Raw genomic sequence first — 17,417 nt, 5'->3', positions numbered from 1 at the left:
AAAGACATCATCAAGAAGCCAGGGAGAGAGGCCTGGAATGGACCACGCCTGCTGAGATCCTCCTATCGGGCTTACAGCTTCCAGAGCTGTGAGAAAACAAGCCATCCAAGCTGCGGCGCTCTGTTAGGGCAGCTGTAGCATCCCGATACAGACGCTCATCTTCCTAGGAATTCTGTGAGAAATCCTGGCAGCTCATCCATGCCTCCAGGCCTTAAAAAGTAAAAAAAGATTGTAGTTGGTATTTCAGTCTACCGTGTTACTGGAAACGGAGTGGCTACCTCTGCTACGCCTCTCTTAAAAACATTCCTGCTTGGTTTATGTGGCTCTTGTCTTCTGATTTTCGTATCACGTCTTTTTCTCAGCCTCCTCTGTGGAGTCCTCTAATTTTGCCTCTCCTTTAAATAGAAGTTCCATTCTTGATGTTCTTCTTAGAATCGCAGAATGCTAACACGAGAAGGCACGCTACTCTGAGGCTCCCTGCTCCTCATCCACAAAGTGAAGAGGACAAAGATGGAGGGCGACAAAGCCAGAGGGCCACCCACTTCTAGCATGTTCTCCTTGGACCAGGAAAGGCAGCTTTTCATTCTCATCTCTGCGATTTTCTCTTCCTTTCAGAAGTCCCTCAATGAACAGATTGGTCTAAGGGCCATGGGGCTCTACTGGGTTAATATGGAGCTAAATTGAATAACAGGCGTTTATGAATCTGTGTAGAAAAATATTTAAGTGCATCCCTGTTATCCTGGGTCCTGAGAATGATTTCTTTTGTCGACTTGGTGCCATCCAGCACCTTCCTACTCAACACGCCTCATGCTGGAGGGGCCGAGTGTCTACTTTCTATAATTCCTACTCTGTGGAGGGGGTGCCTGATGTGCATTGAGCTTTATCATGATCTGCTGCAGCCACAGATCCTTCCTCCTCCCCCCAGCAAGCCCACAGCAGCCCCTCCATCTCTCTGTACTACCATCTGCCTGATTCCTTGAACCCAAAGTCCAGACACCCAGCCTCAACATCCTTTCCTATCCTGTGCCAGAACCCTGGATGAGTCCTATTTGTTCCTTTTATAAAATACCTCCCGCCTGGTAAAATTGACTATGACAGTTTTCTGAGTTACAAAGGTCCTTGATGGTTCAGAACCTTGAGGCTTTACTCATCTTCAGGATTGCACTTGCCAATTTCTCCTCCCACTTCTCTTGAAAGGAACACAACAGCTATCCCCACTTGCTTGTTATCAAGTTCCATGGTTACTTTTTGCTCAGGCCAACTTGATTCTCAAAGAAGCCAACATGATTTTCTCCAAACATTTAAGGATTCAATGCAAACAGTTTAAAGGCAAAGTTCTGCCATGGTTCTCAAGCTAGCACTGTGGCTACCCATCATGAAACAATAGACAGAAGGGGCACTTGAGTGTGGAGCCCTGGTTTTCCAAGTGCAGGGGGAGGTCGCTGGGCCCCAGTGCCACCTCTCCCTCCTTAGCACCCAGTGTGCTGCACAAGCATATTCTCTGCAGCCTTTTATGGGGAGTTGGGTGGGGACACAAGAATGAGCTGCAGGAATACCAACACCACTACCACCTTTCCCACTACTTTTGAGTACTAATTCTTATAGGTGTCTAATTTTTACAACTCTGTGAAAAGCACAAAGAAGGTTATGATCCGTGTTCCTAACAGCTCCAATGTCCTGCACTGATACTCATGGTAGACGGGGGTGGATGACTGGCGTAGCAGAGAGATCTCAGCATCCAACATCTGAGCACCAGGATGCAAGTCCTGGTGCTGCTCCCAACTCCAGCTTCCTGCCAGTGCACATCCTGGGAGGCAGCAGGTGATGGCCCAAGTACATGAGTTCCTGTCACTCATGTGGGAAAGCTGTACTGAATTCCCAGATCCTGGCTTCAGCCGGCCCAGCTCCAGCTATTGCAGGAATTTGAGGAGTGAACCACTGGTTGGGAGACCTCTGTCTCTCTTTCTCTCTCTTTCTGCTTTCCAAATAAAAGGAAAATAAGACCATAACTGATGTAGGTAGAATAATTCCAAAGATGCCCATGCCCCCATCTCTGAGAACTGCATATGTTAATTTGCAGGGTGTAGGGGACTTTGCAGAAGTTACGAAGGTAACAGTCTCAACAGAGTAGCCTGGATTATCCACCTGGGCCCGATGTAACCAAGGGGTCATTAGAAGTATTGAGGGAGGCAGAAATGGAGAGAGTCAGAGAAAGAGCTGAGATGGCAGAAGCAGGGTCAGAGAGCTGCTGCTGGCTTTGAAGGCGGAGGAAGGGGCCATGAGCACAGGGATGCTGATAATCCCTAAAAGCCGGCAAGCAAGTGAAATTTCTCCGCAAACCTTCAGAAGGGAAGGCAACCCTGCCAAAACCCCAATCTTGACCCACTGAGGTTCATGTTGGATTTCTCTACTTGACAACGATGGGGGTGACAAAACTGTGCCACAAAATTCATGGTAGAAAATGAATAAAACAACACGCACTGAGAGTTTACCATGTGTCCAGCAGTCACACTGTCATTACACAGAAATATACTGGATAAAGAATGAGAAGACTCTTTTTGGGTACTTATCATTAAGAAGAATGCCCTGGGGGACGCAGCCTTGGGTTGGGAGCCCTCCCCCCTTGCAGCTCTGAGATGCTCAATTAGGGACTCAGGATTAGACTAGGAGCCTTCACCCAAAGGCTCCTTCCCTCCACCAAGGGGCAGTCAGCGCCTAGCGCCTTGCTGGGGCTCTTCATCTACCCTGTCCCGGGAGATCCTGTGATTTCTTCACGGTGTCATATTTGTGGCACCAAGAGGCGGCAGAGTGCTGCCTGTGGGGCACAGGAGCTGTGGGTGTTTATGACCTGCCTGTTTTCCTGTGTTGGTTATAAACCCTGGATGGCAGAGACAGTGTTTCTGCTCACTCTCCCAGCACCCTCTCCTCTCCCTGCCTCTCACCTTTCTTCTCTCCTTCCCTCTCTCCATCTCTTTCTTCCTGCGCGTATTAGCCTGGTGCTTATTCCAGGCGCTTATCTGCGCTTCCTTTCCCCTATTTGTAGAAGCACAGGGGCTGGCACTGTGGCGCAGCAGATTAAAGCCCCAGCTTGCAGGGCCAGCATCCCATATGGGTGCCGGTTCAAGTCCTGGCTGCTCCACTTCCAATCCAGCTCTCTGTTATGGCCTGGGAAAGCAGTATAAGATAGCCCAAGTCCTTGGGCCCTGCACCCACGTGGGAGACCCAGAAGAACCTCCTGGCTCCTGGCTCCAGATCATTGAAGCTCCGGCCGTTGCAGCCACCTGGGGAGTGAACCAGCAAATGGAAGACCTCTCTCTCTGTCTCTGCCTCTCTCTGTAACTCTGTCTTTCAAATAAATAAAATGAACCATTTTAAAAAAATCACAATAATAACAGTGTTTCCTAAATAAGGGCTATAAAATAAGGCTGCAGGGAAGACCATGCAAAATCACCTTTGGAGATGTCTGGTCCACAGGGAGTGTTTGTCTGCCTGCCTTGTGCCCCAGGAGCACTTTCCACGCTTGTCTCTGCTAGTTCAAGTATCACGGACAGGGAGCAGTTTTACCTCTCTTTGTAGCCTCTGTAGCACATAGCACAGTGTCTGGACAGAACATTCATAAGTGGACTCAAATGAAAAATGGCTATACAGCAATACAATCAATAGAACAATGTGCTTTGATATGACGTCAGGAGAAGGCAGTGGTTATGAGAGGGGTGTGATCGGGACTTAGCCATCAGTGCAGAAATGGAGCTGGGATCTATGTGGGCTGAGGTACCAGGGCCCCTGACGAGGGGAAGAGTCATCCTTGCTCTCCAGAATCACTGTGGAGTGAGTAACAGGGCAATGGTGGGTAACGTGGTACCCGGCGCAGGACAAGCATTAAACCTACTGCTACTGGCCACAAACTGTGGAACCTTCCTCTCATTGCTCCTAATTTTTCTGGGACTGAGGATTCGTCCTTGTACCTCAATAACTGTCTACAGCACAGTGCTGCCACTTGAGACATTTTCTTTGTGTTCTGCAAAGCTGTTAAAAGAGTGTTTTCTCGTGGTAAAGATGTGCATTTGTTCACAATGGATTGGTGGTCTTCCCCTATGGCCCCCAAACAGGCCTGTTGTCTTTCATGTGGAAGATCAAACACTGCGCCCACATGGTGGTTGCTCAGGGCTCCACGGTGACAGGGCTGTGTTGGGAGTGAAGGCTCATCCAGAGTCGCTTTCCCACAGCAGCTGAGGGCTCCACCTCCTTAGCACGTTTCTGGGCTCTTGTACGGTAGTCATAACCCTCAGAGGTACTACCCAACCTCATAATTTAGACATTCATTTCTCTGGCTTGTGACCAGCAAAGTAAGCACAACGAGCCCTCGTTCTCTGCTGCCTTTCTCTGGTCAAGCACCTTCCATGTCCCTCTGGGAACATGGAAGTCTCTAACTTCCAGCCTGGCTCAGGGGTAGCACTTTGTTCTCTAGGTCGTAATTAGGGGACACAGGAATCAACCACAGTCAGTGAGTTATAGCAAGATATTTTCTAGGACTCACTTCAGGCAAAGGGCCTCTACTTCCTCCCCCAGACTTGAACCTGGCATATGAAGATTTGGAGTCATCTTGGCAGCCTTGTGTGCAAAATCTGACTGAGCATGAAACCAACACAGCAGAGACTGGAGCCAAGACATGGTTGGGGAGATACACAGGTGTGGGGGACACTGTCTGAGCCCTGGATCAAGCTGTGTCTGAAGTTTGAATATAAACTTTCAGTTACATAAGCCAACATATTTTTAAAGTTAATTTTAAACAAGTTTACTATTGTGTAAAACCAAAAGACACCTAATAAGGTCATTTTTAGTGGATCTATTTTTAAATAAATATTTTAAATGACTTATTAATTTATTTACTTATTTGAGAGTCATACAAATAGACAAAACACAGGTAGAGAGAGAGCAAGACAGAGCAAGAGAGCGAGACAGAGAGAGAGAGAGAGCGAGAGAGATGGTGAGCTTCTTTTTGCTGGCTCATTGAAATGTCTGCAATGGCTGGGAGCCTGGAACTGAATCCAGGTCTCCCACACGAGTGGCAGGAACCCAATTACTTGGCCCATAACCACTGCCTCCCAGGGTCTGCACTGGCAGGAAGCTGGAGTCAGGAGCTGCACCAGGAACGGGGCCGAGGTGTTTTGATGTGGAATGCAGGCATCTTAACCTGTCAAGACTAGACACCTGCTCTTGGATCCATTTTTAAAAGCTAACTTGGACTGGAAGAGAGTCAATGTGGGGGTGGGTGGGTCTGGTAGGTTGAATAACGGACATCCTCAAGATACCCACATTAGAATCCCTGGAACCTCTGACTGTCACCTTCCATAGCAGGAACACTGCAGCTGTGGTTAAACTAAGGATTTACAGAAGGGGGGGTGGATAATCTCAGATTACCTGGGTGAGCCCACTGACATAATCACAACAGTCCGTATAAGTGAGGGGCAGAGGGCTACACGCATCAGAGAATGGAGAAGGGGATGTGCCAGTTTCTGCAGAGAGATCGGAAGATGCCATCCTGTGGGGTTTAAAGATGGAGAAGGGAGTGCAGGAGTGCAGCCCTAGAAGTTAGAAAAGGCAAGGAAAGGGATAGTCTAGAGCCTGGGGAGGGAGCAAAGGGAAGGCGGAGGGAGCGCCATCTGCTGGTCCACTCCATAAATGCGCACGACGCCTCTGCCTGGACCAGGGTTGAAGCCAGGAGATGGGAATGCAATCTAGCTGTACCAGGTGGGTGGCAGGAACCTGACTACGTTAGCCGTCACCACTGCCTCCCTAAGTCGGCATGAGTAGGAAGTTAAGAGTCAGGAGCTGGAGCTGGGAACAGAACCCAGGCACTCCAACATGGGACACGGATGTCTTACCCATTAGGCTAAATTCTCTGTTCATGCCTTGGTTTGAGCCTGGTCAAATAAGTTCAGCCTTCTGACCTCCAGAACTGAGGGAGAATAAGTCTGTGATCTTTTAAGCTGTCCAGCCATGGACATTTATTACAGCAGCCATAAAAGACTATTATTACAGTGGGGGAGCCCCGTTCCCACTGGGCTCATTCTTTGGGCTGTGACATCTGTTACCCTGGCTCGCAATAAGCAGGGAGAGAGTAGGGGGAGTAAGGGAGCTCGAGGGGTGCACGGACTGGACTGTGCCCGAGGGGAGCAGCGGCCTCTGCTTTGCTTCCGCTTTGTGACCCCTCTCGCCCTCCACAGAGCCGCCCTCCCTCTGGCCCAAGGGTAGAACGTTTTGTCTCCGGTACAAACTGGTCTCTGGGAAGGGAGAAAGGAACAACAGGAGCACTGGAGCTGAAAGGGCTCCGAGAGGCGCCGGGGTGGTGGGGGAGAGAGAGCGATATTTACGGAAGGGACAAAGGCTTGGGTCGGCGAGAGGCCGCTGCGGGCCTCAGCTGTCGCAGGGCCTCCCCGTATCCTGAGATGGCCTCAGGCTGGCTGCAGGAGAGAACATCTCAAAGTCACCCCGGGAAGCTGTTGCTCAAACGCAGCCTGGTGTCAACATTATGCAGGTGTCCATCTCCTCCTTTCTCCAATGAAGAAATGGCCATTGGTGGCTGGCGTTTACTGAGCACATAGTAAGTGGCTGGACACAGCTCTAAGAACAGGTACAAACAGATCCAACCTTCCCCACGTCCCCGTGTGGGAAGCACTGTCTATTATCTCCCCTTGTTTCACATAGGAAAGCTGAGGCGCAGGGCAGGCCTGCCCATGTGCCAAGGTCATAAGGTAGCCAAGCATGAGTCCAACTCAGAGGCTGGGCTCTCCGCTTTGGGATTCAATAAAGTTATGCTTATTTTGAAGGAATAATAACAAGCCCCATGTCTCCTAAACATTTTGATTTTCTTGTTGATCACTAGAACAAAGCAGGGAACTACCTGTAGTTGTAGGTCTGCGCTCACCTGGCTACAGGGAGAGGTGGCAGGGAAGATGGGCAGGTACACTTGACTCTGGCCTGCCTTTGCTTGGTTGCAGCCTGGCTTTGGCCTTGATGAATGCAGCCTAGTCTAAGAAAAGGATTTTCTATCTTTTGTCAGAAGGAGAAGGAGCCTGGGTCTGTCATTTGGAGCCCGAGGATCCTAGAGCTCCAGTTCTTTAAGATCTGGGGAAGACTTCACTTGGCAGTGCTTGGCACAGGGAATGGAAAGGAAAGGGTGCTTAGAGAACCTAACGATGACCACCAACTTGGGAGCGCTTAGTGGGACCCGCACACTTTGTAGACGTATCTCATCTAATCCTGACAATGGCTGTTTTAGGTTTCTACACTACTTGCAACTTACAGGAGAGTAAATGGAACACAAGGTGTTCACCTGGTTAGGAGCGCAGAGCCCAGATCTGCCCAGCCATGTTTGACATCGTAGCCCAGGACTTCCACTACCACGAATGGAACACATCCTAGAAAAGATCCACTTCTGAAGTGACAGAAGCCGAGAGATGGTGCAGACACAGATGAACGTATCCAGAAAACGAGGCCTCCTCGGCCCCCCTTCCAGTCCTCGTGAACTCCCCCCCCCCCCCAAATCCCGGTACCGGACAACCGGCGCTCATCACAGAAAGTCAACGCGAGAGCATCGTGTTCTCTGCTGCAGGCCTGGCCTCCCTTGGGCTTTGTATTTGATTCACTTGCAATGTGACTTGGCTGTGAAAAGTCAAGGCTGCCCATGGACTCCACCAGCATCTATGCTCTGAGTTCCGGCCTGGCCTCAGCTCTGCAGCTCTGACGCTGGGCAGAGAAACTGGCTCAGCCAGGGGCTGTGTGGCTTCCTGAGGGCTGATCTATGGTTTGGCCTCTTAAAGGCTGGTTCAAGGGCAGGCATTCCTGGAGTGTCTCTCTTACCCAGGTGCCGTGAAGCATCGTCTCCTTAGGCTGATCGTTTAGACAGAGCAGACAGGCCGGGAGAGGGCTCATTCCTGCGGTGACAGCCGTGTCACGTGCATCCCCAGCCCTTACACTTCACCCTAGCTTCCTCTCCACATATGCACGTGTGAGGTGATGGGCTGTCAGCACCACAGCCAAACCAGAATCCTGCTGCAGCCATGAGCGCACACGGACCCACATGTTTCTAAGGCAATGGCTGGCTTTTCCTCTCGCTGAATATTTATTGAGCGTGCCTGTCCGTTTTTACTTCTTTCTTTTTTTCTCATTCTGTGACACAAGGGCCAACTTGGGAAAGGAAAGGTGTGCTCAAACTGGAGAGATGCTTTGAGTGTGTGAGTCAGATCACACACACACGGCAGGTGTGTGTGTGTGTGTTGTGACAAGAATATTGGCAGTGTCTAGGCATCCTCATCCCTGCCTAATAAAAGAAAAATAAAACCCTCGCTTGTGCCTTTGTTTCTTTTACCAAGGCTCGAAGGATTCTAATTGGAAGAGGAAGGTTAGTGTTGGTCTATCTGATAAAAGTGACCTTTCGTCAATGAGTGGTTCACGTTTTGCTGCTGGCCTGTGAAGAGAGAATATGTCTGGAGGGCAGGCGGCATTTTGTCAGTCTATTCGAGGTGATATTTATGCCTTGAACCTTTCCACTTGGCAGGTGCCAGGAAGCTGCCAGAAAATCATCTCAAAGCAGCTATGAAATGATCTTCCCCTGTCTACAGATCCTCAGGTGGGAGCAGCTGATTGACTAAAAGAAAGTCCTTTGAGGATCTAGTCCATGCTAAGGACCACGCTAGGCATGGGAGTGCCAGCGATGACGGGGAGTCACGCTCACCGGCCCCAAGGGCAGGCATGCACTGGGCTGTAGGCACCCATGTGATGCACACTCCCAGCGACAGGGGCCGCCAGTGCCCTCTATGGGGTCTCAGGCTCAAGGACGCTTGCCTGGGGAGGGAAACCGAAGCTGCGGCTTGAGCAGGGAGCAGGAACGAGAGGGGGCAGGTGGACAGGATCAGCAGGTAAGGTAAACAGAAGGTCACTTCCGTGAAGAGGGAGGAGAGAGGGAGGAAACTGGAGAGCAACCTGATCCTAGGAAGCATTAGTGGTCCTTAAAGGCTCATGCCAGGGCAGTGGCATCCTCAGGAGAAAACCAACTGTGGTGCCTGTGTGTGGAGCGGGGTACGGAGCGCACAGACAACTGGTGATGTGGATTGAACCAGAGTTACAGCAGTGGACATGGGGGTCAGATGAGGTCCTTAGAAGTCCTAACCTATTGCGCTTGGTGATAGATTTGATAGGGTGGGTAGGTCTGTGAGATGAAGGAACCTGATACTTCCTGGGTGCCTTGGAGTGGGGGCAGGAAGAGGGTGGTGGGAAGGAACAGGGTGTGGGGCGGGAGCACCAGCAACTGTGAGGGGTGTATTGGACACACACTGCCTGGGAGACATCCGAGAGGAGAGCAGGGATGCAGTGGCCTTGGAGGTCAGTAGAGACGTCTGGGACCGTGTCTGGGTCTGGGTCTGGGTCTGCATTCACTAAGGCGGACTGAAGCCATGGGGGTGCGCCATCGCTAGGCAGAGAAGAGGGCTTGGGCGGGAGCCCCACGTCCCACCACCCTGATGGAGCTGTTGAGGGATAAAAGGAAGAGCACGGGCTGGTATGGCAGTACAGCAGGTGAAGCCTCTGCCTGAGACACCGGCATCCCACACCAGGGTGCTGGCTTCAGTCCTGCCTGCACCATTCTGACCCAGCCTCCTGCAAATGCATCCTGGGAAGCAGCAGAAGATGGCTGCAGAGCTTGGGCCCCTGCCTCCCACACTGGAGACCCAGACTGAATTCTGTGCTCCTGGCTTTGGAGTGGCCCAGCTCCAGCTGATGGGGGCATCTGGGGATGAAAGATCCCTCTCCTCTCCTCCCTTCCTCCCTTGTCTCCTCTCCTCTCAGCCTCTCCCCTCCCTGCCCCTCCCATCCCTGCCGCTCCTCTTTTTCTCTTTTCCTCTCAAGTAGGTGAAAACAAATAAACACTGAATAAGATCAGCAGAGGATCCTGTTGTGCAAGCCAAGAAAGGAATGTGTTTCAGGAAGGAGGAGGTGGTCAGCAATGTTGAACACTACTCAAGAGTTTTTCTGAAAAACGCAAACCCACAAAAAAAAGCCAAAATCAAAACCAAAAACTAAAATCCTAACCTGTCACTTACTGATCACACAAATCTCACTGTTGCCTCCAGAAAGAACTCAAGTTCCTTAGGGAACACCAGGGCTCTCCACACCCTGCTGCCACCACACGTCTTGTGGCTCATCTCCCACAACACATGTGACCTCAGCAAAGCCTGTGTTCTGGCCATGCTGACATGCCTGCTACCAATACTGTGTGTGTTTGTGTGTGTGTTCTGGCCATGCTGACGTGCCTGCTGCCAACACTGGGTGTGTGTGTGTGTGTGTTCTGGCCATGTTGATGTGCCTGCTACCAACACTGTGTGTGTGTGTGGCTGTGTGTGTGTTCTGGCCATGTTGATGTGTCTGCTGCCAACACTGGGTGTGTGTGTTTGTGTGTGTGTGTGTTCTGGCCATGCTGATGTGCCTGCTGCCAACACTGGGTGTGTGGGTTTGTGAGTGTTCTGGCCATGTTGACGTGCCTGCTGCCAACACTGTGTGTGTGTGTGTGTGTGTTCTGGCCATGCTGACATGCCTGCTACCAACACTGTGTGTGTGTGTTCCGGCCATGCTGACGTGCCTGCTGCCAACACTGGGTGTGTGTGTGGCTGTGTGTGTGGCTGTGTGTGTGTGTGTGTTCTGGCCATGCTGACGTGCCTGCTGCTAACACTGGGTGTGTGTGTGTTCTGGCCATGCTGACGTGCCTGCTGCCAACACTGGGTGTGTGTGTGTGTGGCTGTGTGTGTGTTTGTGTGTGTTCTGGCCATGCTGACGTGCCTGCTGCCAACACTGGGTGTGTGTGTGTGTTCTGGCCATGTTGATGTGCCTGCTGCCAACACTGGGTGTGTGTGTGTGTGTGTGGCTGTGTGTGTGTATGTGTGTGTTCTGGCCATGCTGACGTGCCTGCTGCCAACACTGGGTGTGTGTGTGTGTGTGTGGCTGTGTGTGTGTTTGTGTGTGTTCTGGCCATGCTGACGTGCCTGCTGCCAACACTGGGTGTGTGTGTGTGTGTGTGTGTTCTGGCCATGTTGATGTGCCTGCTGCCAACACTGGGGGTGTGTGTGTGTGTATGTGTGTGTGTATGTGTGTGTTCTGGCCATGCTGACGTGCCTGCTGCCAACACTGGGTGTGTGTGTGTGTGTGTGGCTGTGTGTGTGTTTGTGTGTGTTCTGGCCATGCTGACGTGCCTGCTGCCAACACTGGGTGTGTGTGTGTGTGTGTGTGTTCTGGCCATGTTGATGTGCCTGCTGCCAACACTGGGGGTGTGTGTGTGTGTATGTGTGTGTGTATGTGTGTGTTCTGGCCATGCTGACGTGCCTGCTGCCAACACTGGGTGTGTGTGTGTGTGTGGCTGTGTGTGTGTTTGTGTGTGTTCTGGCCATGCTGACGTGCCTGCTGCCAACACTGGGTGTGTGTGTGTGTGTGTGTTCTGGCCATGTTGATGTGCCTGCTGCCAACACTGGGTGTGTGTGTGTGGGGAGGAGGGTGTGTATGTTGCTTGCTCTCCAGCATCCAGCCTCTCATGCGCCAGTCTTTGCTCAGAAATCCACCCGCTTCCCACTCCCTGCTGTCCAGGTAGTTCTGAGGGCACACCTCTTGGTGTGGGGCAGGTGGCCAAGCCAGTGATGATCAGGGCGTGGCTCTCCCCTACAGTGACCCAGGGGGCGGGGCACAGGAAGTGTTGCTGTGTTAGTGTTGCGTTAGTTTGATGAAAGAAAATCTACTGAAAGCCCTGGGACAAACAGCTCATGCTCATTTCCAGCGGATCTGAGCTGGAAAGGACATGGCTCAAGGGCTGCTGGCAGCTGTTTGGTGACTGAGAAAGAAAAGAAAGTGACCTGCGACGGAAGCCACCAGAGAAAAGCAGGCAGAGAGGAGATACGGAGAATTCCACCTCGTGATGACATCAGCTAAGCCTTTGGTTTCTTTTTTTTTTTTTTTTGACAGGCAGAGTGGACAGTGAGAGAGAGAGAGACAGAGAGAAAGGTCTTCCTTTGCCGTTGATTCACTCTCCAATGGCCGCCGCGGCCAGCGCCCTGCGGACGGCTCACCGCACTGATCCGAAGCCAGGAGCCAGGTGCTTATCCTGGTCTCCCATTGGGGTGCAGGGCCCAAGGACTTGGGCCATCCTCCACTGCCTTCCCGGGCCATAGCAGAGAGCTGGCCTGCAAGAGGGGCAACCGGGAAAGAATCCGGTGCCCCGACTGGGACTAGAACCCGGTGTGCCGGTGCCGCAAGGCGGAGGAATAGCCTATTGAGCCACGGCGCCAGCCAGCCTTTGGTTTCATCTGCACCTGCAGCCAGAATTAATCTGGACTTCAGGGCTGTAGGTATGAATGAATTTCCTTTCGTTTTAATTTTTGCCTACAGTCACGTTTCCTGACTTGCGGCAGAGTGAATCCAGGAATCCTAACTAAAGCACATGTGCCAGGCCTGCAACAGGAGGCTCCCCCACCTCTCCAGCTGCAACATTGAACTTGACTCCTCAGCCAAGCCTCTCCTGACTGCACTGGGTACGGCCACCTCCCCATCCTTCCACAGAGCCCAGCCGTATCACATGTCCACCATGGTTTCCACATCTGCTCCCCTGCCAGCCTCGGCACGGCGACCTTGTCTTGTTCTTTGTTTTTATATCCTTGCCGTGTCACACAGTTTCTGGTCCACCAGAGTCTCTCATCCAGGGTTTCCTGCATGGCTAACCGAATGAGGGAGCAAATGAATTACAAGCAGAAGCTCACTTCAAGAAATAGGAAGACACTGAATAAAGGGGAAGACACTACATACTTAGACCAGTGAAAAATGAACAGCATCATCTTCAAGACCGGTTCAGGACCTTTTCAAAAATGTTACCGTTTTAATTATGAAAACGGCCTCTCAAAAATAAAAAAAAAATAAGTAAGTTGTGTCCTTGCTCCCAGAAGGAATAAGGTCATTTAGCTGTGCAACATCAGGGTCACTTCACAAAATCCGGTATTTGAAGCACATTAGGCCAGGCTGGCTGACTTTCCCATAATTATTTTAAATGTTCACCATCAACAGAATTTCATCCAAACCCAAACAGTCCATGGCCCATAATGAGAAGGCTCCAACGCTCAGGCCCAGGATGGGCTGCCAGCTTCAGGGCTAGGCTGGGCCATCATTAGATGTCTTCGGAAGACATCTCGGGCAAGCTGTTTGTTACCATGGTAACAAGCACAGGAAAGAAAAGGGTTACTGTCATATATATGATGAGGAGTATGTTCAGGAAGCACTGACAGCCATTAGGAGACAACATGGGGCTCCCTCGGTTAGGAGTGGTCCTCCGACATTCGTGTGCTAAAAGCTGAACTGTCAAAACATCCAGGAAGGAAATGTTACTCCTGGTTCTCAACACAGCACTCACCACCTCCCACCGTTTCACAACTCCTTCTATGCTTATGAATCTCTGCGTATGGACTGGAACTGAACTATGCTAAACAGGCACCATGGAGATCAGGGTGGTGCATACCCAACGCGTGATCCTGCTCAGTGTGTGCTTTGAGTGTGAAATGGCAACAAAAACAAAAATAAGCAAGTGGGACCACATGAAACTAGAAAGCTGAACAGCAAAGGAAATAGTCAACAGAGGGAAAAGGTAAACTACTTATTTGACAAGGAGATAATCTCTAAAATATATAAGGAAATCCTACAACTCATCAGTGAACAAACAAGCAAAAGCTAACAGCCCAGATGAAAAATGAGCTAAGGAGCTGGACAGGCGTTTCCCCAGGGAACACACACACACACACACACATACATATATATATATATATACACACACACACACACACACCCCTCAATGTCACTAGTCATCAGGGACATGAAACCAAAACCACAAGGAGACACTGCCTCCACCTCTTAGGATGGTTATTATCAAAAGCAGAAAAGACCACAAGAGCTGGTGAGAATGTGGAGAAACAGAAATCCTTGCTTACTGTTGATGAGAAGGCAAAATGGTGTGGCTGCTATGGAAAACAATAAGGAGCTTTCTCAAACAGTTGAAAATAGAATCACTAAAGGATTTTGCAATCCCACTTCTGGGTGTTCATAAAATACATTGGAATTAATATCTCAGACAGATATTAGCACTAATTCCCATGTTCACTACAACAACAGTCACAATTTAATAACCAACATGTAGAAAATAACCTAAATTTCCATCAACAGATGAATAAGAAGTGTGGTACACACTCATACGTATGATGGGATAGACCATTATTCAGCCTTTAGAAAGAAGGCAACTCGTCAGCATGCCGCCCCATGGATAAACATTGAGGACATCATGCTCAGTGAGGCAGACCCATAACACAAAGGCAGACATGCATGAATCCACACACGTGAGTGAGCTAAAAAATTCAGAGTCACAGAATCAAGGAGTAGAAGGTGGCTGCAGGGGCTGACGGGAGGAGAAGGGCATTAGCAGCCATCAGATTCGGATTAAGCCAGCGACTCCTGGAGATTCGCCATACACTGTTGTGCCTAAGTCAGTGCCACCACATTGTACACCTAAACATGTAAGAGAGTAGCTCTCACGTTCTGATCTTAGCATAATAAGACAGTAGTTAAAATACAACTCTACAACGGTTACTTTTTTTTTGTAATACATCTCTAATGATCTCTAATGTAATACATCTAATGATTCAAAATTAAAGCAGGTTTATGGATACTGTTTTGTTAATTTGGTAGTGATGGGACTGTTACTTCTGTCAGTAATTAGTCGACAGAACGGAAAATGTTCCTGAAAGCTCAGTATGCAGAATCCAGAAAACCCAGGGCAAAGCCTGAAAGAACCTAAGTGAACAGCAGAGGTCTCTGGAAGGTCTCTGCTGGTGGTACCTTATCTGATTTTCCTCGCCGTCCACCAGGAAGAACCAGCGGAACTTCACGACCAGCGGGCTGCAGTTGGTGATTCTGATGTAGCGAATGACCTCAGTATCATTCAGGATGCAGCCAAAATCCACCTCCATGGCCTCGAAGCAGAGATTGGGGTAATGAACTTCTCCACGCAGGCTCAGGCTGTCTACTTGGGGGTGTTCCACATACTTAATTGCTAGAATTTCTTCTGCCACCCAGTTGTTTAGATCATTTCTGTAGGAAGGGTCGAACTTGACCAGCAGCCTTTTTTCTCCTCCAATATCCAGTTTAATTGGCTACAAATAAGACAATGGGGATTTACCAGCTTTCACACTATGCATTTCCAACCTGATGTATGAAACTGTACAACTCAAGTTATTTATGTGTATTTAGGTATTCACATGGATGCACACAAAAAATATCAGTATGAAATGCACATGCACACATACATTTCTACAGATAAGTAAACAGTGAGAATGTAAGTTGAGACATTTATCTGCATGCACACACATATATTTTATTAGTTGAAAATGAAAGCAAGGAAGATCTGGAGAGGAATTATTTAAAGGGAGAGATTTTGTCAATAGTTGTGGGGTTAAAGTACTGATGGGTCTACAATGAATAAATATTATGATATTCATAACAAAAAATAAATTAGATTGTTAAATTCTCTTCCCAAGTTGGTGGGAAAAGTTCTTTGATTATTTATTTATTTTATTTTTTTTTAAAAAGGCTCTCTGAGGTGCTGGCGGGCTCTGCACAGAGTGACCCAGAAAGGGACAGATCAGGTACTTTTGTTTTTTCTAACACTTGCAGTTCTAACTCCTAAAGCACAGTTTCTGCTGTTTTCTTTTCAATTTGAAACAACACTCCAGAGCTGTGCAGTTTGTTTGTTAGATTTTCCCTTGTTCTTTTCTCTTTGATTCAAATCCCAACCTGTTCCTCGACGCCCACGTCTGCAGTCACACCTTCCGTAGAGAGACTGGCTTGGAATTGGCTTTTTAAGGCACCGCTCGATTCCCACATACAACAGGCGTGAAAGCCAGCTCGTGGTTTTGTAGCAAGTGCTCCAGAGTCAGGACGGATGCAACCGGGAATGAATCTGCAGTGCCCCGATCTCTCCTTTGCTTTAAATGGCTCAGGTATTTAAGTGTGCTTCGGTAATATAATTAAAGGGTTTCACCTGATGAAGGAACTCAACTTGAGTCAACACTGAGTAAATGACTCTTTGGACGGCCTGATTCCATCTGACAGCCATGCCAGCCGCCTGTCCTTTGATCTTTCCACTGGCACATGAGGCTGCCACAATGTAGAACCCGTTCTTGCAGACCATGACATCTTCAGCCCTTGATACCGCAGTACTTGGTGTTTAAATGTCTTTGAAAATTGACTTACAATTTTTCTCCAGTAGAATAGCCTTGTTTTGTAGAAATGATACACATCTACAAACATTCACATTATATATAAAAATACAAAGAGGGGCCAGTGTTGTGGTAAAGCAGGTAAAGTACCGCCTGCAATGCCAGCATCTCATATGTGTGCTGGTTTGTGTCCCTGCTGCTCCACTTCTAAGCCAGCTCCCTGCCAATGGTCTGGGAAAGCAGCAGAGGATAGCCCAAGTGCTTGGGCCCCTGATACTAATGTGGGAGACCTGGAAAAAGCTCCTGGCTCCCGCTTCAGTCTAACTTAGCCTTGGCTGTTGCAGCCATATTGGGAGAGAACCAGAAGATGGAAGATCTCTCTCGATCTCTGTCTCCCCCTCTTTCTCTCTCTGTAACTCTTTCAAATAGGTAAATAAATCTTATGAAAAAAAAAAAACAAGAGTACGAAGAAAAAAATTAGAAATCTATTCAAAACCTGTGACACGTTTCAGGGTGGTGCCTTGCATATAGTGCCTGGTATTCTGGTGCAAGTGCTAGTTATTACCATTGTCTTTATAATCCAGAAAAAAAATGGTTCAACATTGACCAGACTCAACTCTAGACACGAACTTATTGATGCCTGGATGTAAAAGACATGATCGCATGCCTGTGCTTCCCTGCCTCCTGACTGCTGTTGGCTACAGTGAACTGACCAAGTTGGGGCTGAAAACACTTCTCTCTGTAGTCCTAACTGCCGCAGCTGCGTGGTCTCAGTTCAAGAGTTAAACAGACGGAGCATTCCCGATCAGCCTTTCCCCAGTTTTTCTGCCTTTTTTCTGGATGATATTTCATTAACAAATTGGCTTTTTAACAAGAGCATATGCATTCTTATTCCACAAGTCCTGCACCCCGAGGGCGCCTGCTTCTTATCGTCATACGCAGAGGACATTTTTGGCTGGTGATCGAATTCTTGGGTCACACTTTCTTTTTCCTCAGAGTTCTGCAGCCGTTGCTCTGTTGTCATCTGGTATCAAGTGTGATTGTGGGGAAGGCAGGGGTTAGTAGCCACTCTCTCTTTGTACGTCTCTTCTGCTTAGATGCCATAGAGTTCCGTTGTTAGTGATAAGC

The 17,417-nt window shown here is 49.2% G+C and overlaps 1 protein-coding gene across 1 annotated transcript in view; it reads right to left on the bottom strand.

Moving 5' to 3' along the window:
• Positions 1-17,417, bottom strand: part of HYDIN (HYDIN axonemal central pair apparatus protein) — a 355,254-nt gene that overhangs the window by 155,853 nt on the left and 181,984 nt on the right. Inside the window, exons 22-23 of the mRNA XM_062176574.1 lie at positions 14,911-15,224; positions 10,110-10,113 (exon numbers count right to left, since the gene is read on the bottom strand). Of these exons, the coding sequence (XP_062032558.1) occupies positions 10,110-10,113; positions 14,911-15,224 (318 nt within the window). The remainder of the gene's footprint in view (positions 1-10,109; positions 10,114-14,910; positions 15,225-17,417) is intronic.

The sequence above is a fragment of the Lepus europaeus genome, chromosome 19 (genome assembly GCF_033115175.1).
Source record: "Lepus europaeus isolate LE1 chromosome 19, mLepTim1.pri, whole genome shotgun sequence".
NCBI classification, from domain to species: domain Eukaryota; kingdom Metazoa; phylum Chordata; class Mammalia; order Lagomorpha; family Leporidae; genus Lepus; species Lepus europaeus.
Note: the sequence above shows the minus strand (reverse complement) of the source record. Positions and strands in the feature narration are given on the sequence as shown.